The 23906-nt window shown below is 40.7% G+C and overlaps 1 protein-coding gene across 6 annotated transcripts in view; it reads right to left on the bottom strand.

Annotated features, from left to right (window-relative positions):
• Positions 1-23616, bottom strand: part of EPC1 (enhancer of polycomb 1) — a 60778-nt gene extending 37162 nt beyond the window's left edge. For 2 of the 6 annotated variants that reach the window (XM_020800650.3, XM_020800685.3), the window contains exon 1: positions 6752-7052. In XM_020800650.3, coding sequence (XP_020656309.3) covers positions 6752-6904 — 153 coding nt within the window. In that variant the 5' untranslated portion in view covers positions 6905-7052. Of the gene's footprint in view, positions 1-5898; positions 6028-6751; positions 7053-22582; positions 23069-23357 lie in introns of those variants that run through there. The other 4 variants (XM_078378549.1, XM_020800677.3, XM_020800661.3 and 1 more) reach the window with 4 other exon arrangements.
• Positions 23617-23906: the final 290 nt, after the last annotated feature.

Raw genomic sequence — 23906 nt, 5'->3', positions numbered from 1 at the left:
TGGTCTAATTCAGAATACTGAGTAAGAAAGATTGTGCCACAAGGCAAGACCTGAGGTGCAAATTCACTGTCCCAGAGAAATACTGTATCTACCAACAAAGGTCTGAACTGGAAAATACTGCCAATGACAAAAAATAAAGACAAGATACAGAAAGGGGGACAAAGATATGGGAAATTACTGACTTCCACTCCCTCTTTTTTCTTGAAGTAGAAAGGCAATGGTGTTCCTATTCAGATCTACTTGGAAATTATGTGTCATAGAAGGCAATGGCAGATTGATACACAACAATCTGGGACACATAAGGAGCCAATGGGAGACATAACGAGTTTTAGAATAACAATACTGCAATTCCTTTTTCTGAAATGCTGAAAGGATTTTTCTTTCTTTTCTTTTTCTTTCTTTCTTAAATTATAGAAGAAATAAAGGTCAGTTAATGCTCTACAAGGGGCTTCCTCTTTTCCCCCACTAATATTACAACCTGATTCTCCCACTAAAAAAGGGCATAGTTGTGAGAAATTCCTATGAAATGCATTTTTTATCTGCTACAGGTAATTCTGAATGCACCAGTTAAAGGGGGTGCTGATAAGTATTAACCCATTCCAGAAAAAAAATGAGCTAGGAAACTATAAATTGCAGGGTGTATTGGCTAATTTGTCTATATTCAACAGTGTAAAAAATCAACTACCTATGATTTTAACTTAACTTTCATTTTTGGTCCAAAGTGAGCATGGTGGCATCTCCAGAAACATTCAATGTGGAAGAGCATAGGACCATAATCAAATTCCTGTTTCTACAAGGGAAAGGTGCAAAGCAGATCCATGATGAAATGTCACAAACTATGGGTGACAGTGGCCCTTCATATGCAACAGTTAAACGTTGGGTTGTCAATTTTAAAACTGGCCATTTCGGTGTTGAAAGTGAGAAACCCAGTAGAAGGCCTGTTTCTGTCTCTGTGCCTGCAAATGTGCCTTTGAGGTTGATGCGGAAACTTCAAGTGGTGCAGAATGCAGCGGCCAGACTCCTTACTGGAGTGAGAAAATACCAGCGTATTTCTCCTACCCTGGCCCATGCTGCACTGGCTGCCCATCTGTTTCCGCATTGACTTCAAAGTTTTAATGCTCACCTATAAGGCCCTAAACCAGGGGTTTTAAACTCAATTTACCTGGGGGCCGCTAGAGACAGAGTCTGGGTGAGGCTGGGCTGCATCAGATTTTCCGCCAAGCGGAGCAAGAGCCTTGGAGTTTCCTTAGCCGACAGACAGGTGGGCTGGCTGGCAGGCTGCAGTTCTGGATGAAGGGTGCAAGAGCTGCTGTCTTGGGAGACAGACGGCAAGCAAGGCAAGGCTTTTTTTAAACTCTTGACAGCAGAGGATGTGTGGGCACTTTGGGGGGGCAGGCAAGGCGAGGGCCACAAATTATCATCTGGAGGGCCACAAATGGCCCCCGGGCCGCATATTTGAGACCTCTGCCCTAAACGGTTTAGGACCTCGATACTTGGCAGAATGCCTGCTCCCACCAAGATCTACCCAGATCACCCACACGAGTTAGGAGGTGAGGCTGAGGAGCCTGACGCCGAGGGAGGCCCGGAAGGAAAAGACATGAAATTGGGCCTACTTGGTGGTGGCTCCTCGCCTCTGGAATAACCTCCCTCCAGAGATTTGCGTGTCCCCCACGCTGGATACCTTTAAAAGCCAACAAAAAACATGGATGTACACTCAGGCCTTCCCTCCAGTCAACACTTGCTTTTCTTTTCTTTCTATTTATTATTTACTCTATTTTTGTACTGTATTTGTTATTGATTGTTTCATGTAATATTTCTGTGCTATTTTATTGTATGTACAGTACGTTATATTGGAAGCCGCCCAGAGTGGTCGTATAGACCAGATGGGTGGGATATTAAATAAATAAATAAATAAATAAATAAATAAATAAATAAATAAATAAATGTGAAAGCCATCCATGACATGATCATGGAGGACTGCCAAATATCAGCCAAATGTATTGCTATATATCTGAGAATATCACATGAGAGTTGGTGCCATTATCCACAACAACATGAAAATGAGAAAGCTGGCAGCAAAGTGGATCCCAAAACTTTTGACAACCGAACAAAAGACGAAATGTGTGGAGTCATTGGTGGCTGCTTTGGAACATTTTGCAAGAAATGAGTCAGATTTCCTCAGCAAACTGGTAACTGGTGATGAGACATGGATCTACTGTTATGATCCTGAGACAAAGGAACAGTTTAAGGAATGAAAGCACAGTGGTTCCTCCAGGCCAAGGAAGTTCTGAGTGCAAAGGTCAGTGCAGAAGCAAATGGCAACAGTTTTTTGGGATAAGAAGGGAGTTTTGCTGGTGGACTACCTCCAACAGGGTTCAACTGTCAATGCAAAATATTACTGTGCTTTATTGATGAAGTTGAGGCAAAACATCAATGAAAAATGTCGAGGAAAGCTCTCCAAAGGTGTCATCCTGTTGCATGACAACACCTCGTCGCACACTGCAGGTGAAACAATGACAAAATTGACCTCCTTAGGCTTTCAAGTGATGCCCCATCCACTCTATTCTCCTGACCTGGCTCCTTCTGACTATTATCTTTTCCCCAAACTCAAAAAACACCTAAAGGGACAAACGATTTGGGAGTGTTTTGGAGGCAACTAATGCTGCAAATGAGTAGTTACACTGGAAGTCGGAAGAATTTTATTTGCAGGGACTTAAGAAGCTACAGGACAGATGTTGCATGTGCATTGACTTCCTGGGGGAATATGTAGAATAGTGTGGCAATTACAGCTTCCCAGCTCAATTTTTTTTCTGGGAAAGGCTCAATACTTATCAGCATCCCCTCCTACTTTATGAACTTAAACCATCACAATACTGAGGAGGCTTAAACTATTCAGCCAAAGCCACTCCCTGCATAACTTTTAAGAGGACATCTATACAGCAGCAGACACAAACATTCTAACATACTCAACTGAAATTTGATTTGGGACCAAGATATGAAACAAAAGCTGCAACAAACCTTCCAATGTTTTTCTACTTTGTAATTGATAAACAAATATTGGCAGTTGAGAACATTTGCTGTCTTGCATCACTCACACAAAATTAGCATGTCATTTATCTTGACATCTCACCTTACTTAACTCTCTGATGTTACTAAACAAATATTTTGGTGGCATACTACATATAGCTGGTCATCTGTTCAGCTTCCTTAGAAATGGAGCCAAAGAACAAAATGAAGAGTAGGAAGACTAGAACTGCTGGATAACTTGGTGATTCAGGAATCTGGCTGCAAAGCCAGATGTTGTTTGATTCCTCACAGTGCCTTTTTGGCATGGGCTAGACTCGATGATCCATAAGGTCCCTTCTAGGTCTGCAGTTCTAAGATAATGATACTGAATGTAAGAACCACATTACAAGTGATTAGAGATAAGTTTTAACTCAAATATGAGATCAGTTTTTAACATACTGGCTAGAACAGTGAACCAATTTTAAATCTGCTCCTTCCCTCCAACACTGCACTCAGGTGACTGAGCATCCAACAATTAATCATGAAGAGCCACTCAAATATAAGGTGGGAAGTCTCAAGCATGCAGAATTCACTAGGTATGCCATTAGTGCAGAAGTGTAAAAATCTGTGTGCTAAAGAGAAATATACTCTTGAAACAGCATGCAAAACTGGTATTAAAAATAACATGCAGAAAACTGGAAAGCCAAATTTGCATGCCAACAAAAAGCAAGACTTCTAGCTTAGTGTGAATATGCTCTGCTCGTCCCTTCTTGCATACTGGCAGAAACAAGGAGAAAGGGATTGCTATTTTAACAGCCAAACCCAAGATTCCCAGTTTCTTGCTCCTGAACAAGCCAGAATCATAAGCCAGCAACAAATTTTGTTTATTTTGCTACAATATTTTTCCCCAATGAGCAACAAATCAGAACAGCATACTCAAATATCCCAGTAAACTATTATTTCCTGGTTACTTTTATTTTCATGTTTAGAAGAACAACCAGGTTGTTATATCAGCAAAGTGCTCCTTCACTGTGAGTAATGATAATGTATGATTTCTGACTTATCACTGCAAGTGAAGACAAGCTGTTAGAATGTAAACTAAAATAACTGCCTTTGAAACCACACAGACAGCAAGAGCAATAATGCCACTAGCTTATTCAGCCTACTATAGCTTACAATAAATATACTAGAAAAAGGTTCATTAAACTGAGAAGGCAGAATGCTTGCAAAAGAATTCCTTTGCACTGCACAGTTATGTCTCAGTTCCAGGATCAACAGACATGTCACAGATAGCAATTTTAGGAAGATGCTCTTCAGTTTCCACTTTGACAATTAAGCCTCAGCTATCACACTGATAACTGGGTGCAAGAATAAACTGTCATCTTCCAAATTAAACTATCATTCTGTAAATGAACTGTTCATTAAAATCGAAGCTAGGGCAAATCCTATAGAACCTAATAATTCCCCATTGCTTTAGTCTCAGGTTAGGAGACCTCTCAAGCTATACAAACAGCAGGGAAATCCCATGTGAGAGAAAAATGTACCCCCATTTACTCCTGAAACTCCACAGTCAAAAAGTCCCAACAGTAAACTTTCATTTGGGAGATGGGCAAGTGCCACTTTTTAGCTTTTTTTATTTACAAGTTCAGTATTGCAAGACATGTGAAATACTATAAATATCAAACGTACTCCTATTGCTTGGATTTCATTTTAATGACTACTATTGTTACAAAAAAAATACTGTATGTCATTTTCATAGCCCCTTAGCACTAGTTTGTTAGTTTTTGTGTAAACATACCAGTTAATATGTGCCAATGCTCCCACAGACTCACTGATTGCTACACTTTTAGAATACCCCTTTAGGCTGCAGCCTGATATCACTTAAAGCCGAAAACCTAGTGTTTCTCACTTCTGAATAAATACAGAAGAGTTGCTCATTTTTGTCAGCAAGATCTGATGTCTAACCTCATTGACTTTTGGATCCTCTCCTGCTCTGAACCACCAACTGTAGGGCAACTGCAAAAACCTGACCCAGAAAACATGTATGATGACAATTTAGGATACCTGAAATTCTTGAAGATTAGATCCAGAACACAGAGGCTTCAACAGGAAGAAAATGCAATAGGACACCATTTATTTTCAACCTTATCCTATGCCAGTTTATCCAGAAAGAGTCATTCCTTCCTGCCAAGGAAAGGCTGATTTCATAGGACTGTTACTCTATCTTGTACTGGTCTCTCCAAATAAACTGTGCTTTTAATCATGCTAACATCCTCTGTTCAAACAATCTGTATTTTCTTTACAGCATCTTCAGAGGACAGCATCCAGAGTACAGGTTGCTGTCCTCTGAAGATGCCAGCCACAGAGACTGGTGAAACGTCAGGAAGAACAACCTTCAGAACAGGGCCAAAGAGCCCGAAAAACCCAGAACAACCATTAGATCTAGCTTTTATTTTAAAATGCAACATCAACCCAACCATGCATTCACTACAACTTTACTAACTAGAACTGTAGAAGTTATTACATGCCAAAGGATTCACTATGCATCTACCTGTGTCAGTAAGCCTGGATTCATAGTCATTAATTCAAAAACAGAGCTGTCGCACTCTAAAACATGTCTGCAGCTCTTCAAAATTTATAATTTCCTTGGGAAAAAACTACCTATACAAATTATGCATGTTTTAAAAAGTACAATTTTAGAGTCATTTACTAGATTTCTCAGACTTGTTACCCTCCATCGTTACATGCAAATTTAACATTATCTTAACGAAATGCACAACTGAGCTAAACTGTGATTACAGCTATTTTATTACATTTAGAACAAGTTACTTAATCCCAAACTTAAATGTGCTTTAAAATATAAAAATTACTGCCAATGCATAACTAACTTACCCACGTATACTCCGCTCATTGCTCATGCTTATCTCCTAACAGTGAATATAAAGACTTTCGCTCGAAGCAAACACTAGAAAGCTCCGGATAACAGTAGTGGTTTCACTTTCAACCACTTCCCCCCTCTCCAAACGCAAACTACCTACTAAGCGATTTCTAAACTAACTAAAATTGATTCTTCTTAGCATTTTTGTTAAGGGCAAAAGATGAGCCGCGGCACTACTTTAAACCCGCAAGGCAACAACCCGCGTTACACCGCAGTTTGCAGCGTTCGTCACTTCTCAGCTTAAACCTTTCGCCAAACACCACACAACTGGTTGTTATCACCGGCTCCGGTGCTCTAGCGCAGAAAAAACACGCCGCCTGCGACCACATGGGCCGCCTGGACTTCCTACTCCGTTGGCTTCCCCAGCACAGCTTATTGCAACGCAAAGACGCCACCTAGCGTCGAAAGCGCCAAACGTCACCCCCCCCCCCCGGTCTCGGCCTCTCTCAGCTCCCTACTGCACAAGGCCCAGCCCAACCAGAGGCACAACAAAATGGCGGCCAGCCGCCGCGTCACGTGACCCCCTTTGTGCCTTTCGGGGGGCTCAAGGAAGCCCGGCCGGCGGCCTCAGCGCACGGCACGCGAGAGGAAAACATTTCAAAGGGGGCTTCCTAGAAGGAGTCCAGCGGGGGGATAAGGCCTCAGTGTCAACCGTCCTTTCCCCCTCCCCCGGAGGGGGCAAGGAGGAGGAAGCGGGGGAAAAATGGCGGCCATTTTGTGCTTGCGCAGAGGCGATGGTGGGGGCCCGGGTGCGGGGCGATGGCGGGGCCCGGACAGAGCAGGGATGGGAGGGGGTCTCTCACGTACCGACTCCTCTTCCTTCTCCATGCCCGTGGGCATCTGCGGCACAGCACGGTTGATGGAGGCATATTCGGCCAAGTCGGGCAAGTCCTCGCAGCGGAAGACGGGAAGCGGCTTAGACGCGTCCAGCGCCCGGGCCCGGAACGACAGTTTGCTCATGTTAGTCGTCGTCGGCTGCTGCTGCTCCGGCTAAGGAAGGGGGGGAGGCAGCGAAAGCGCTCCGAGCTGAGAGCCGGACCCCGCCGAGCGCTCTCATGGAGGAACCGGGGCTCCCGCGGCGGGGCGGGGCTCGCTCCGAGGCGGGTCCCAGCAGCGCCGGCAGGCGCGACTATGCTGGGGCGCCGAGTTCTCTCCGCCGCCGCTCCGGTTCTGCTCAATACGCCACGGCCAACATGGCGGACATTAAACCTCGACTGGCCGCCTCTTTCAGCCAACCCCAGCGCCACAGCCATTCCCACACTGCATCGCGCAAAGGCGCGGGCACGGCGCTGCCGGGGGGGGGGTTGAAGGAAGAGGGGGCGCGCGCGCGGCTCGAGCACGCCGAGAAACGAGCGCGAAAAGAGCGGCAGAGCTCGAGTTGGGACCGCCTGGCGCCCGGGGAGAGGAAGCCCGTTCAAGTCTCCCTCCTCGAAGCCGGTCACTGCCTGGGAAGCTCTTTCCTCCCCCCCCCCTCTGGTGAAGAGTGAAAATAACTGACCCGCCCGAAGGAGTCCCCTCCCGCTCTGAGAGGAGCGAGAAGGAAGAACGGGCTCAATGACTATCGCCTGAGGGAAAGCGGCGAATCCGCTGCTGAGGGAGATCAGGGACACCCCCTCACGGCCGGACAGGATGCTCCACAGCGGGCACAAGGCAGCACCCGGGCCCTCTGTGAGAAAAGGGGTTCTTACGGGGAGGCGCTTCCAGGGCAGCAAAACTCCTCCATCTCCCTATTTTATCTCACTTTGGGCTCTAACTGGCTCCCGGTCTCTGTGACATCAATAAATTCTATGGAATTGGACAGGAAACAAACCGCCTCACAGGCAACGCTATCTGAAACGACTTGAAGTGCTTTTTTTAAAATAAGCGTTTTGAACATTATTTTTAAATGTCTTTTTAAATTAGACTTCACAAACTTTTTAAAGGCCCAACAAGAATTATATATTAAAAACAAACTCTCCAGAAAAAAAAAGTCACTGTGATGGACAATATCTTGCTTACCTTAACTGCCTGAGCTATTACATTATGAACTTTCTATAAAATGCTAGAACAATATTTCTTAATCCTTTCGCATTTTAAATCTTTCAGTGTTACCTGCCTTCCACCGCCCCTTAAGCTATTGTCTGTCACTGTTTTTTTTTTTTTGGGAAAGCCTGCAGAAGCTGCTGCTGCAGCCTGACAGTAGCAGCTGGAAACTAGAACTTAAAAGGGACAGTCTGGTTCCTGTCTGAATACCAGATGGGGTGGAATCCCAATGCTTTATCTCACATGTCAGAAATCAGGGTGTGAGCTTACATGACAGAAGGCTTGCTATGCCCAGCCTACAGAAAATTAGCATACCAACAAGCATGCTAGGTTCATCTTCTCTTCAGTATGTTTGCCACAGATGTGCAGCTGATCATACTTCACCTGGATTCTGAGAGAGTACCTACCCAGACACTAGAACAGTACTGCATCTCCTGGTTTTGGATACTATAGTTATAGACAAGATGGGGAGAAATTTCTCGTGAACAAAATCCTCACCTCTATAAAGTTTAGCAGGTTTGGCAACTACAGTATAAATCTCTGCAAGGGATTGTGCACCTCAATTTCTCAGCCACAGTGCTGGGAGAAATCTTGCAATAAAGTCTGGTCTACAAAAACCATAAAGTATTTCTATCCTGCCTTGGGTCCTTTTGGGGAGAAAGACAGCATAGAAATATTTAAAATAAATAAAATGAATAACATAAATATCATTGTCTTGAAGATGTCAGAAGACCTCTAAAACAAATGTGGCTATTGCTCTGCAAAAGACATGAAAACCAAATTTGTTATTTAATCAGTGCTATTCACATTGTGGTGGCTCAGGCTGGACACAGTGAAATGAAAGAAAAGCAAGCATACAATAAATGCATAACTTACTTTCTGGTCCTTCCTGGTAAACAGCGCCCTGCCATGTATTTGGGGCGCATATGCATCAAATCACTGTGCATAGGCATTCACTTGCTAACCCACAAACCTCTGGGAATCTAAATAAGTGCATTCTATTTACCATGAAGGAACGGATGGACAGTTATGCTTTGGCTTACACTATGAACAGGATTTCAACTAATTGGAAGTTGTTGTTAAGCATAATCACAATCCTTTTGCAAGTCTGCAATATGTATTTTAATCATCCACAATATACATACACTTTACATTTTTACCTGGCAGTAAGTCCAATTATCATTATTTCTGGGTAAGTCAAATCAGTAGCAAGTTACAAATATAGCCTGAAGTCTGATTTCTCCACAGTTTAATACAAGTGTGAGCAGTAGTCTACCCATTCATAATTTTTTCAAAGTATTGTATATGAAGGTGCTTTGACCAAAAGAACATATTTGGGAGATGCTTTAGGTGTAAGAATACAGAAGGGATCCAAGGAATAAGTAGCTGTTAAGACTCAGACGGCAACTAAATGGTCAAATACCATGGGATTTGCTCTGCTTATAAAAGAGGTGAATTTATTTACAGACTCCAAGACAAAACAGCTGATTTGACCTGGTCCAGCCCAGCTATTTTTCTCTGCCACTGGGGGGACTTCTACTTTTTCAAGCTGGAACAATTCAAATGGGCTTTTCCCTATGTGGTTAGTTGTGATATGTTCCTGTAAAGATGATGTTTTGGTGACACAGGCATTTGGGGCATGATGTTCAGAACCAGAGAAACATGCTCCATGTTCTTTCCTCTCCTTCAATCTTCCTCCATATTTTTAAAAATTTGTAAAAATTTCTTACATATATGTCATTAGTACTAGATCACCCTATCAACTTCTTGCTGGCTCTTCATTATTATTTCCCACATTTATATATATCTTGTAAAAAGATGAGCAGAGGTGGGACTAGAATAGGAAGGACGGATTGGCAGAGGTGGAATCAGAGAAGGAAGGAAAGAAGGGGGACTTGTAGGCTGGAGTGTGAATCATATCACATCCATTATGAACAGCGAACTCCCAAATCAGCCCCTGTGTGAGCACTGACTGCAATTTCAACTATATATAGGCTGTAAATCAAATCATAGCAGTGTAGTTGCACCCTCACTGACTTACTTCCAAATTTTATTCCCTGCTCCCAGTTACATGTGATCTAGGTTCACACCAGCTACACTCTGGAATCATTTTATACTTAAATACTTCCCACAAAGTGGATAACCACAGAGATATCAAATTTGGTTGGGATTTCTCCAGACCTTCACAGCTTAAAAATTTAAGAAGCAACTGTACAGTTTTTAACTGAATAGATATATAGGAACATGGGAAATGATGTCTGAGGATGAACTATATGAAATGATGCATAAACCAACCCTGGATAGAAAAGCAATTTCCTTTTGTAGTTGGAAGGCTCACCTTCCTCAGCCTGATTTCACACAATTGCAAAACTGGTCAGTTGCACATGTAGTTATGTGAACAGTGGCGGATGACAATTATCCTTACTTTTTTTTTTCTCCAACTGCATTTTAGCCTCTGAGAAACACTGGTAATGGAAGAGGAACTTCCTGCAGAGATCTCTTTATAGGTTACCTGGCATACAATGAAGTCATACATTAAAGAAATGTTTTAATGAAGAAGAAAATGGCTTTAACCATCTCACATGATCAAGAAAGACGTGTCCAAGTCAAGTAAGCACAGCAGCCTGAAAAATAAGTTGTGTTTTTGTAGTAGTTTTGTGGGTTATAAGGAAATGATGCACAAACAGCAACTTCCCTGCGTAGTCAGTTAAATTTGCTCTAAAAACTGTATTAGAAATAACTCAATATTGTCTGCAGAAAAATAATGATGTTTCATTCATAGAAGGATATCAATGATTCAGTAGGAGTAATAATTTGCTTTTACAACCAAGCTGTCTATTCCATTCTTCCTGAATAAGGAATAAAAGCACATCCCAACTGATGAACTGTGGCTATAAACAAAAAGACATAGTGTGATATTTAAACCTGAATCTGGCCTAAGAGTACTTGTGGCACAGTGGTTAAACTGTAGTACTGCAACCAAAACTCTGCTCATAACCCAAGTTCAATCCCAAGTAGCTGGCTCAAAGTTCACACAACATTCCATCCTTATGAGGTTGGTAAACTGAGTATCCAGCTTGCTGCTGCCACTAGTGGGGCAATGTGTAGCCTGCATAATTGTAAACCACCCAAAGAGTGCTTTAAGTGATATGTGGCAGTATATAAGCAGCATGCTTTGCTTTTTATAGTTCATAAGTCACAGTGGAGTATCTGTATTTGATAATCACTGGGCAAAATTAATTATTGAACTGAATGTCCCTCTATATACAGAAATAATGTAAACCTGTTCTGACAGAAGGTTGGGACACACGACTGGATTTTGTGTATATGCTAAGTATCTAGGGGAGAAAAAGGATTCACCATAGTTTAACAGTACATTTAAACTTCCCTTGATGCAACTTTGTGTTACTCTCATGGTACTCCCTTTCCTCAGAATAACTTAGAAAACATGTATACATGTAGCGATACCATAGTCCCTTAGGAGCATTCTCCTGAAGGACAGGCAATCTGATAATTAGCCGCACAGAGTGGTCGACCAGACCAGATGGGCGGGATATAAATCAAATCAAATCAAATCAAATCAAATCAAATCAATAAATAAATAAATAAGAGTTCCTGTGACGGACAGCTCAGTAACCACTCCTGTCAATCACAATGGAACCTTGATATATCAACCAATGGTTGAACAGAAGAGGCGGAACTAAGGAAATATAAGAGGAATGGAAGACAGTTAAAGATCAGTTAGAAGTTAGAGTTAGGGATATCAGTTAGAGAGAAGCAGTTTAAGCAGTTAGGACCAGCCTTGTGTTAGAGAAGAGTAATAGAGAGATAGAGAATAAGACGAGGAAAGTACAAGTCCTGTATGGTTTACGGTTATGATTGGAAAGAGAAGTGATAAGAAATGAATAAATACCTTGATTAAAATCATTCTACCTAAGCAAATATAAATGTTACCAAAGCACAATTTATTGAATGAGTAAAAGAAAACCATCCATGATTCACTTTATATGATTTACTGATAAACACATAAATAAACATTGTTATATTGGATAACTGTGATTTAAGAATCATTTTTGATAGAGTGAGGAATAAATCCTCTGGTCGCAGCAAAAAGTGTTGAAATGTCATACCCGAAAGTGAACCTGGGTTGTGTGGAAGAACAAACAGGGAAACTGGGTGTGTGTGACAGTGCCATATATACAGTGCTGCACAAAAAATGCCAAGCCACACAAATGAAATGTCAGTTGTTCAATGCTGTCTGCTTGACCACACATATACAGGACAAGGGGCCTGCCAAATAAATATCTGTAGTGTATTTGTCTCATTGATTTTAATGGAGCCTACATTCATCCAGCTAAGTTTGAATCCTACTTATTAAGTGGAAGTAAGCTTCCTGGACTGTGTTTTAGTTCTTTGTTTTTATTTTATAATGTGCAAAACTGCAGCTGTAGTTTCATCTCGATAGAACACAAATAGTCTTACAGTATGATTTTTAGTATTTTAGCACACCAGAAGAAAGGAAATGGCTGCTACTTCTTGTTCTGATTTTGAATTACTGAATATGAGACTGGTGTGATCGCTTTCATATCAGCCAACTAAGATTAATGTGACACTCATGCTCTCGGTTTCTTCTCTAGCTGCAAAAGCTGTTAGCAAAAACTTGATCTAAACATACTGGTCTTTTAAAGCTAATTTTCACAAAGATTTATGTTATTTCCTTCAAAAATACTGTTACTATGTTCCTTCTTTTCTTTCAGACAAAAGGTTTTCTAAGAGCTAATTGGGGTAGAAGTTAAAGAAGTTGTTTGGAGTGGTGAATCAGAACAATTACATCACTGAATATACTTTGTTTTCCATACTCCTAAACATGAACACTTATTCTAATTCTATACCTTCTATAGTATGTACTCTCCAGACTTTAGTTAGTAGAGCACTTCCAGATGTTGTTAGATTGCAACTCCTATCAGTCCACATCAGCAGAGCCAATTGTGAGCGATGATTGGAATAGCAGTCCAACAACATCTGGAGCACCATATATTCTCCATCCCTATAGTTACGTTATGGCAAGATATGTGGAGGTTCCTATCTAATGAAAGTGGCCAGCAGTGCCATTCTGCTTCATGCAATAGACTGTAAGCGCACAGGGGGAGGAATGGGCTTTAGAGCCATTAAATTCAAGTGGTCGCCCAGAATAGACCTTTGGTCTAGATGGGCGGGGTAGAAATCCAATTAAATAAATAAATAATGAAATATTTGGGCACATAATTATATTACTTTGTCCTCAATAGAAAAACTCAATGTGAATTGAGACTCTAAAAAGAAATATAATGGTTGAAATCCTGTTGTGCAATTTACACAAGCAGTGTAGCTTTTGGAAGTGAACTGCCATGCTGGATAGCTGAGTGGTGTAGGTATCTAGCTATGAAGCCAGACGATAGGAGTTAAATTCTCCACTGTGCCTCCATGATGGGCTGAAGTTAATGATCCATAGTGTTCCTTGCAGCTTAAGATTATTATTAAAAATCTCCATAGGCATCATTTGCTGCATACTGAGAAGAGCAATTGGGTGTGCAAGTGATGCCTATGGAGATGTCCTAGCTTGTAGCAATTTACTTCTAAAAGTTATGCCACTTGTGTAACTGTCCAACAGGATTTCAGCCACTGTCAGGCCAATTGAAGGTTTTGTCTCAGAAATCTAAGATAGCTAATCTATGAAGACAGTGTTTTTAAAAGTACCCATATATCCTCACCGCCCAATCACTGATGTGATTATCTGACTACCTTTTCAAGACACAACATTGTGACATAAAGCAAGATATATCAATTTATAGTAATACAACCATAAAAACAATGGGAACCTGTTTATTAAGAGGGATGGCTTGGAGACAAAGGGCCTTTTCGGTAGCTGCCCCCAGACTATGGAATGCCCTCCCAACTGAGATTCATGTGGCGCTGACGCTGATGACATTTCGGCGCCAGGTCAAAACCTTCCTGTTCCAGAAGGCTTTTAATTGAAATAATGTCAACTGTGGGTCCTGATGGCAATTTTTAGAGTATCTATTTTAATTGTATTTTAACTGTTTTATCTTTTTATTGTATTTTAATTGTATTTTAATTGTTGTAAGCTGCCCAGAGACCTTTGGGTAGAGTGGGTGGCATATAAGTTAAGTGAGTAAGTGAGTAAGTAAGTAAGTGCATTTATATCCCAGCTGTCTTTCATCACAGAACTCAATTTTGTAGATAGACCTACATGGCATCTCACCCAAACACTAGTTACAGTGAGGGTACTTAGCTTCATCAAAATCCACGCACTTTCAATTATAGCTGTAAAAAAGGCCTTTTAAGGGCTGAAACAGTTCACCAAGAGAATTGTTTCGGAGTAATCTGTGCTCTCCAGAAGCCTCTGGAGGACAAAATTTGCAATTCTTGAATAAAATAAGGACGCCTTCCTGGGCAAGTGCACTTTGACTACCCCCTTTTTAGACCACCAGTATTGAAGCAACAACATAGGATGCAGCTGGAAGTAAAAGAAATAAAACAGATATTCATAGAGAAAACACAAACATTAAAATGAACAGGATTTGGTCTGGAAATAGAGCTTAAAATTTAATTTGGATATCGGGCCCTATGCATCAGGATTAAAATCTTTAGACATCTGCAGAATTTCTAGAATCATCAGCATAAATTCTCAAATTACTAAAATAGCACTGGTTTTGAGAAAAGCAAAGGTACTAACTAGAGATGGGGATATTAGTATTCGTATATCCCCGCACAGGTGGTGTTAATGAGGGTCCAGCCCCATGGGGCCGGACGGTCCACTCACCGATCCAATGCAGACAGTGTGATTCTACCAATGGCTCCACAGTGCGCAACCTACTCACCACTCCTGGCAGGAGGTGGGAGGACAAGCCTTGCTGCAAGGTCAAAGAGTGGTGAGTGGATCGCGCGCTGCAGAGCCATTGGTACAATCGCGTCATCCATGTTGGATTGTTGAGTGGACCGTCTAGCCTCATGGGGCTGGACCCTCATTAATGCCACCTGTGCGGAGATATTCGTATTCGTATACCCCCATCTCTAGTACAAACACATAAGGCATCTCATGATACTAAAGCAGGTGCATCGGAAGTGTGTTTTGCACATTTTTTTAATCTTTTTACAAAACATACATTATTTTCCACAATTTGGTAATAATGAATTTTGCTGAAGGCCATTTGTCTAAATGGTGAAAATAACTGGGCTAAGTCAAAGAAAGTAAATCTATCTTTTAATGACACACAAAAGCCTTGTTCAGAAGTACTACTTGCATTCATTTGTAAAAAGACAGAATAAGACAATGGTTCCCAAACTTGGGTAATCCAAGTGTTCTTAGGCTGCACCTCCCAGAATCCCTGGCCAGCACAACTAGTGGTGACAGCATCTGGGAACAGCAGACCAAGAACACCTGTGTTACCCAAAGTTAGGAATCAATGGAATAAGAGAATTCTGGTTTATGGTCCATTAGCAATTAACATCCAGGTTCCTCCTAATGGAAGTATTACAGTAACACAAAACTGACCAGGAAGTGACAGTTTAATATTATGACTTTGGCAGCATATCCTGCCCAAATCAGCCAGACTGTAAAACTAAGCCTGGTAGTTCGTTTCGAATCCCTGGCTGGTTCAGTGGAAACAAAACAGGAGTTCTGTTTTGGATTTAATACTAAGTTTTTGCTTCCTGCTAGGTTTCTGTTTACTTTAATTAATCTTGATAATCACAGGAGCCAAGGACCATGCACAACAACACATTGCCAAAGATAAACTAGATTTCCTAGAATGCTGCTTTGTTATGTGAGAACATATATAGTATCTCTGATTAAAAGTTGATGAGACAACATAGAAGCAGCTATTAACTTTATCAACAAAGTGCCTTATAGTTATAGATGGGGGTATTTGTATATCCCCACACAGGTGGCATTAACAAGGGTCCAGCCTCATGGGACTGGATGGCCCCACCGATCCGCCATGGATGGCACGATTCTACAAATGGCTCCGCAACGCGTAATCTGCTCGCCACTCTTCAACCTTGCAGTGAGGCTTGTCCTCCCGCTTCCTGCCAGGAGTGGTGAGCAGATCGTGCGCTGCAGAGCCACTGGTAGAATCGCACCGTCCATGCTGGATTGGTGAGTGGACTGTCCTGCCCCATGAGGCTGGACCCTCATTAATGCCACTTGTGCAGATATTCGTATTCGTATACAAGTACCCCCAACTCTACTTAGGGTACCTTAAAAACAAATGAGCCCCATGGAGGTGTTACTACCAAATCCTAAAATTTGGTAGGGACAGGGTGAACATGTAAGCTTTGCTTCTTTGCTTCTCTCCCCCAAAAACTGACAGTTCTTCACATGTGCATAGTGAAGGTCTGCAGCATAGGTTCCAAGTGTGTTTTGTTAAATATCCCTGCAGCATTTCCATGACTGGGAGCTCTCATAAGGCAAAGCCCACAAGTACACTCTAAGAATATGCTTACAAGCTTCACTGCAGACCCTGGCCATGAATATCTGAAGATCTGCCAGTCTTTTAGATAGATAGGGGATATGGCGGCTCAACCTGGCTTGAATCGTCACATCACTACCATGCTTCAATCCTTGTATGGCCTCAGACTGTAATGCCAAAATGGGACTATGTATTTTACTTTATCTGGTACACTGGAATATAGTTTACAATATTTTGTGGGAAATAAAGAATAAGGGGTCTCAGATTTTGTTATCTGTCCTGGAACAAAGTGATATGGTTACCTCCCTTGAAACTTCTATTAAGACTGTATACTGCCACTGGATTTCATAGAGATATTTTGTTGACTATATTGTTGATCAAATTCCAGTAGATTTTCAGTCAAATCTAATGGGCTGTTTTTAAGCAAAAGAAGATCATGGCTATCTGTTTAGGTTGAGTTGAAATAAGATAAATCTGTTGAGTCAAAAAGAGACTCAAATAGAGATGTTTCTGTTCAGGGTTCTAGCTAGTTAGCCACATCCGCTACCAAGACACTTCACTATGACCCAACTTCCCCATCTCCACAGTCCTTTTCCAATCAATATGCACTTCTCTGTGACTACAAAGTTCCTCAGTCATCTCTAGGTTTTTGGATTTTTTTCTTTCCCCAAGGTTTAGAAGTTTTAAAAATATTTGTGTTTCTATAAACTGAGAGGATCAGAACACGTCAATTCCTTCCTTTTTTCCTCAGAGACCCAATTTTGGCTCTATTGCTCTTGGCACTCAAACAAGTTGTGTATTCCGTGGTGAGAAAGATGAGGAAGTTGAACAGTATGCAAAAATATATCTTATGTTCAGTTTTGGGCTCCAAAGCTGTTTCTGTATTCTCCCTTCACCTACCCTTATATAAGTGACTCAACATTTCCAGTATCACATAATATCCCTGTAGGGGATACAAACTTGGGCTCTTTCATTCTCTCTCTCTTTTAAAAAGGTTGAGGGTCAAGAGGAACGTACACTCTGCATGCAGATCTCTGCCGCTGTTGTAATTATAATAAAAATAATTTTTTAAAAATCCACAAGCCTAAATTGTTGAAGTGTCTTACACACAGTTTGAGTACTTCAAATTAAAAATGCCAGTGTATCTCATTTGTATTTTAACTTAAGAACTAACGCCAGAGGCTCTTTGAAGGTGAACAGATGGGCTACTCTTCACATTTGCAGCCACCTTGAAAACAATACAGAATTATTCACAGTAGTTAGGTAGAAGCTGTTTATAGAGACAAACGGAATGGCTTCATATAACTGAGTGTATAGAGAACACAGCATCATGTGCCATTCAATGTTGGTAGGAATGAAGTCAAATTCATTGGGAAAACATATCATTTTAATATATAATAATCATGTGCTATTGTCAATTCTGACTTATGGTGACCCTTTTCAAGCTTTTCCAGTTTCAGAAAAAACAAAAATGGTTTACTATCCCCTTCTTCTTCTGGGGGCGCCCCAGGACTGTGCAGCTTGTCCAAGGCCACACATTGGCTCTACTCACAGGAAACACACTGGGGAATCAAACTCCCAAGCTCTGGCTCTACAGCCAGGCACCTAAACCACTGAGCTATCCAGCCAGTGCTTCTTATACTGTCTACTGTACAGCAGAAATTGTCCTTGCCCATGTGGAAGAACCCCACAGGATTTGGAATTCTTGTTTTTCCACTTCATCCATTTTCTGCAAATAGTTCTAAGTTGTATATGGATACGTGCACCAGGGCAATTTAGGGACAGATGTGTGCACCCCTCCCATATGAATCTGTACCAGTTTCAGACTGCAGAAAGTCTACAGCTGCGATTCTGGGTACTTACCTGGAATTAAGTCCGACTGAATGCAATGTGGCTTACTTCTGAGTAGACACAGGTTTGCACCGTAAGGTTCTTTAATACCGATATTAAAGTGAAAAGGATTATAACAGACTCCTTAATGTGATTAGTACTGCAACTTATCTTTCCATCCACAGAATAAACATATTGTGCAAACCTATGTCAGAGTTGCTACTTGATCCTCTCACCAATAAATGCAATGGAAGAGTAAGGCAAGAGAACACAGAACCCTCAAGGTTTTTCACTCCATTGTTGCATTTCTCATATTAAATGTAAAGTATCTGTTTTATCAACACAAGTATCCTCTGAACTAACCTTTGTATTGATTTGAAACACAAACACTCACCATTGTCCAGAACCAATTCATCTTCAGAAACAGTAGCATGAGAATGACACAAGATGTGTGTGGAGAATAGCGGTTTTATGTGGGACTGCTCCTTTTTAGATAAATGGGAACATAATCTCTGGTTTCAACTATATAAATACCACATATCTCTCAACTGTGTCATCTTGAGGACTTGCATCCCAGAAGCAAAAGACATTTGTCTGAAGTTATACTTAAAGGCCTATTGTAGAAACCTAATACATGACCTTTTTGGTGGACATTTGACTATAAAGGCTACAATCTTGCCACTGAATAGGTACTAGGACTCAGCCATGATAAACTAGCTCAAATGAACTGTACTCATGCAATTATTCAGGACACTTCTTGTCTAAACTGCTAAAGCATACCCTTTCTAGCCCTTCCTTCTGCTGTATCATCCTCCATATCAGAATGTCTCAAGAATAACTGTATATAAGCTGACCTCTTTCCCAGTTCCTTACATTAGCACTTTCTATAAGCATCAGATTTCAACCCTCTTGTATTAGCCTGCCAGTTCCCTGCCTCTGAATGTCTATCTCCTCATATATGGTTTTTCTCAGTACTTTGCTTTGCCCTACTTCATCCACTCTAAAATCCTCTATGCTTTTGTTCACTCATATCTTCTGTGTTATTATTCCCAATGCTTCAAAATAAATCCTACACAATCTGTTCAGGAAGGTGCACCTATAAGTGCCCTGCCTTCATCATACCAGATCATGCATCATTCTAACAATCTGTTACCAAAACTTCCCTAATTCTTAGTCTGACAATTCTTTCCTTTAAATTTTCTCTCTATTACAGCTACCATATCAATCACACTGTATCCAGAAACTACAAACTTACAGTGTTTAAAAAATGTGTTGATAATATCTTTTGTGGGCTTTACAGACAAGGTCTCACTCATCTAATAAAGTTTACCATAACATGTGTTATATGATGACTTAAATAATGAGTTTTTCTCTTTTTACAGTTAAAGGTAGACTAGCTTTGTTGATGCAAACTATGCTATTTGGCCTTGAACAACTCTTGAACCTGAATAGTGAGATTTAGATATTTATCTTACCAAGTATTAGCAGAGAATCTACACACTGCAGATTAGTTTTCATTTTTATTAAAACAGATGTAGCCATCTTGTGACTGAACCAGGGAAACTCCTTACTCCCAAATAATGAAGTAACCTGCCCTCACCATCTGCTGCCTTGGGCCTTGAAAATAACTTGAGTAACAGTCTGGCAATGTCTGATCTAATTCAATTTGTTAATGTTATGAGAGCCTAAAGGCTATCTACACTAGGTTCCCTTGTGTCAGAGGTCAGTGCTTGGTTAGATCAACAAAATCTCAGGTATAGCTCTTTCCCAAATATCCAATAGAGGTGGAAAGAATGGAATCTCTTATCTTTACATACAAAATATGTTTTCCACAATAAATTACAGACCCCAAAACTGCTCTGAGCTCTCTGAAGAAAGATGAGAAACACTGGTGTGCCAAACAACCAAAATCTACACCATCATTTATTCTGCTATCAGTAAATGTGTGGAGTATTAGATATGTGGAGAGGGAGCAGTAGTCTCTCCTTTACCATCAATAACAGTTGATCAACTAGAGCCAACCATGGCACGATCCAAACTCCTCTTCCTTCACAGCAGCTATGTATACAAGGTGCCAGGGACTGCACCCATGTATCAAGGTGCCTGCAACACTGTATGGTGCAATCATGTGCTGCACTGCCACATTTTACCGAGATGGAGGCTGCATGAGTTGCATTCTTAGATCTGCAAGAGAACATCCATGTCTGGTATTTTCAAACAAGCATTGTTATTACATAGTGAGGCCCATAAGCAGTGAAAGCATCTCTTGTTGCTAATCTGCTCTCACCTAACCCAAATTTTACTTACTCAAATGTGAAATTTGTCAATGTATCCAACTAAATTACCGCCATCTAAAAAGAGGTGACCTTTATTAAGTAAATCTACTTTGAAACCTTCAGATAAATGCTATAGTATGCAACTCTGAAATCAATTTTATTTCAAGGACAAGAAAGGATTACCTTGAAGGATGTGAAATATATTTGGTATAATGCATACAAAGAATCAATGTCCTCTATAATTGCTGTTTAAATATACAGTACATGCTACAGAATTATATAAATTACACATACAAGGGACTTTATAGTACCAGGCTGAGAAATTCTTAGAGAGAAAAAAACATTCCTTTGCAATACTTTAATAGATGTCTTAACCTGTTGCATTTTGTAAGATATTTTGGTCTTTTCAAAACCATGTAATAAAATATAAGGCTATTAGCTATTTCAAGCAGGTGTGAATATATATTTCCAGCCATCTTTGCATCACATCAATCACTTTTTGTTTATATAAGAATATAGATGTCTGCAGGGGACACTATAATTGTGTCTTTTGTGTGCATCTGTATGTGTGTGTACATGAAAACCAAGCATGGAAAATTACTGTAGAATTTATACAAAAGCTTATGTAATATCTGTCTTGCTAGCCTTAGCTTCCATACTTATAAAAATAATCTGAATTAAAACATAACTATTTATAAAACATCCTTAAAAACACAGAATTTTAAAGAAAGGGCCAAATCCCGACATTTGGGTTCATGTATATACAGTACTTTCTTTCTCTTTTTCTTAATTCTTATAAGCAAGGACTAAAAAACCGAAACAGTAATTAAAAAAAAATACTTAATGAATGTATTGCATGCTAAAATCATCATGCATATACTTCCACAGATAATATGGAACTATTCTTAGCTCTTTAAAAATTCTTTATACAGCAAGTGTGAAAAGACTACCAAAGGATGGCATACAGTAGTTCTTCACATACCTTAGGAGCGTTTTCTAAAAGCAAGGGGGGAAAAAATCCAAACCCTCTTCTAGTCTCTCAGAACAACAAAGGACTGTGACGACACGTCTGTTACGGTGTATACTGTACTTAATATGTATAGATTTTACAATGCAATATATACGTCTTTTTAGACAGACACAATAATTAAGTAATAAGATTCCAAGTTCTATTTCGTTAGCAGAAACGAGAGAATGATACAAAAGAGCAAATCTTGCCCCACCTTTCTCCTGCCCCCCTCTTTTCTTGGTGAAACGAACATAAATTGTTTAGGAGCACCACAGCGCCACCAACACAGATCAATACAAAACAAAAAAGATTTCCCACCGTGTGCAAAAAAAAAAAAAAACCCTAGAAAAATGCCAAAAATTACAAAATGTCTCCCAAATGCACCTTCTCAAAAGACCACGACACCTAGATGAGGTATGCACATTCGGATCCTTTACATAAAGAGGGCTTAAGATGAGTGACCAAAAAGGAGCTGATTGGCGAATAAAAAGGCCAATGTTTAGTAACAGACATAACTTAATATAAACCCTGTTATGTCAATCTCCTCCTTCATTACACTAAGGGCAGTTTCTCCTGTAGTCTTCCTCAAGCCAGCCCACCCATCTCCCACCCCCAAGTAATTACAAAAGACAAATACCTTAAGGCGTATCCCCTTTTCCAATTAAACAATACACTGTGTTTCCCTTTCTTTAAAAAAAAAACACATTTTGTTTCTGGATATATTTATTAAAAATGTTGCCGACTTCAGCTCCACCTTACAAATATCTTAACTCCCCATAAAACCTGTAAGTCCAACGCATGCTTCTATTACATTCATCTTTAAGGAGAAAAGCAAATTTATTTTCTAATGATTAAAAAAACAACGAGACGACGTTTGGTGTAATTATTTAACAGAATTAAAGGAGAAAGAGCTTTTATTCGCGGCCGCGGGGAACGCTTCCGAGACGAGTAAATGACCGCAAACGGGGGGAAAAACCCAATATATATAAATATATATATATATATTTCCTTAGAAGATTAGAAAACTTACCTCGCAAAGAAGCAGACAGCTGCCTCTTCCCAACCAGGGTAACAAAATAGGCTGTGCATGGTTCCTCGCTGGGGAAATAGCCACCTCCACGCAGCAAAAAGATCCCCAAACATCTTTAAAAAATCTTTGTAAACGAAAACGGAGACTCTCTTCCCTGACCAGGGGTCGATTCCGAAGGGTTTTCCTCGGGATCTGTGGGGGCGTTTTGGTAAACCGGAGAAATATCCAAAGAAGATTAAAAGCATAGGCAGCAGGAGCCAGAAGACTCTGGGGTTAACAACTTTGTAATGGCAAACAGGCGTGTTCTGATTGGTTAGGAGGGCAGTGTCCCTACACAGTCTGCACTATCCCCCGCTCTCCCCCCCTTCTGCAGCCTGGAAAAAATGCAGAAATGCAGTGTGCCATTTTATACAGGCTTTTAAAACACGCCCCAACTCCACCAGCAAAAGCCCGGGCTTCATGTTTTGTGACCCTACTAAACAAGAGGACCTCTTCTCCGTCTCCTTCAGTACATAAACGTGTCCTTGCGGGGGGGGGGGGAAGAGAAAAGCGAGAAAGGCAGGGGAGGGAAAGAAAAAAAAAGACATACAAACAATCTACTCTTTTAATACAGGGGCTTTGGTAACCTTCTCTTCCCACGTTAAATGTTTATTTTTAAAACCACACCAAATTCTAAAGACGCTAATTAACTCTCCTTCCCCCCCCTCCCGCAGGTTAAGGCACCTAATACAATTTTAAGGTCATCGCAGCGAAATTTGTTTAAATGATATAATACCTAAAAGCGAGTCACGCCTGGAACAAAAAAAAATCTGCAAGTCGTTGGTACTGAAAGATGACTGAAAAAAAAAACAGAAATGGCTTTAATTTTCTCACACAACTGCATACCTACCGTCACAAACAGAGCTAAGAATACTGATTTCAATAGATAAACGTCCATTGTGAGAGACATAGTTATTTCACAAAGACGGTTTAAAAACCCCTCCTTATACTGACTGACAGAATTCGACCATGCTGCCCACAAACAAAATGGCTGTGGCACCGAGTTTTTTTGGATCCTCCCACCATGCCTCTCCCCCCCCCCCCGCGGCCTCCGGGAAGTGGTAAAAAATCCAAAATAAATCAGTACTCAAAAGTACAACGTACGGTCCAAACTCCACACGACATTAGAAAGGCACGGAGGGATTCTGGCAAAATGATGTTCTGCGTTTCTGCGGGTTTTTTTTTTTTTTATTGTTGAAAAGTGTGCATCAATCATTAGGAATGTATATGGCTGTGTAATTCGAACTTCCTGCTTTACATATGTATAAGGTCTTTCACCTATCTT

The sequence above is a fragment of the Pogona vitticeps genome, chromosome 6 (genome assembly GCF_051106095.1).
Source record: "Pogona vitticeps strain Pit_001003342236 chromosome 6, PviZW2.1, whole genome shotgun sequence".
Classification (NCBI taxonomy): Eukaryota; Metazoa; Chordata; class Lepidosauria; order Squamata; family Agamidae; genus Pogona; species Pogona vitticeps.
This window is presented reverse-complemented; position numbering and strand designations above follow the sequence as displayed.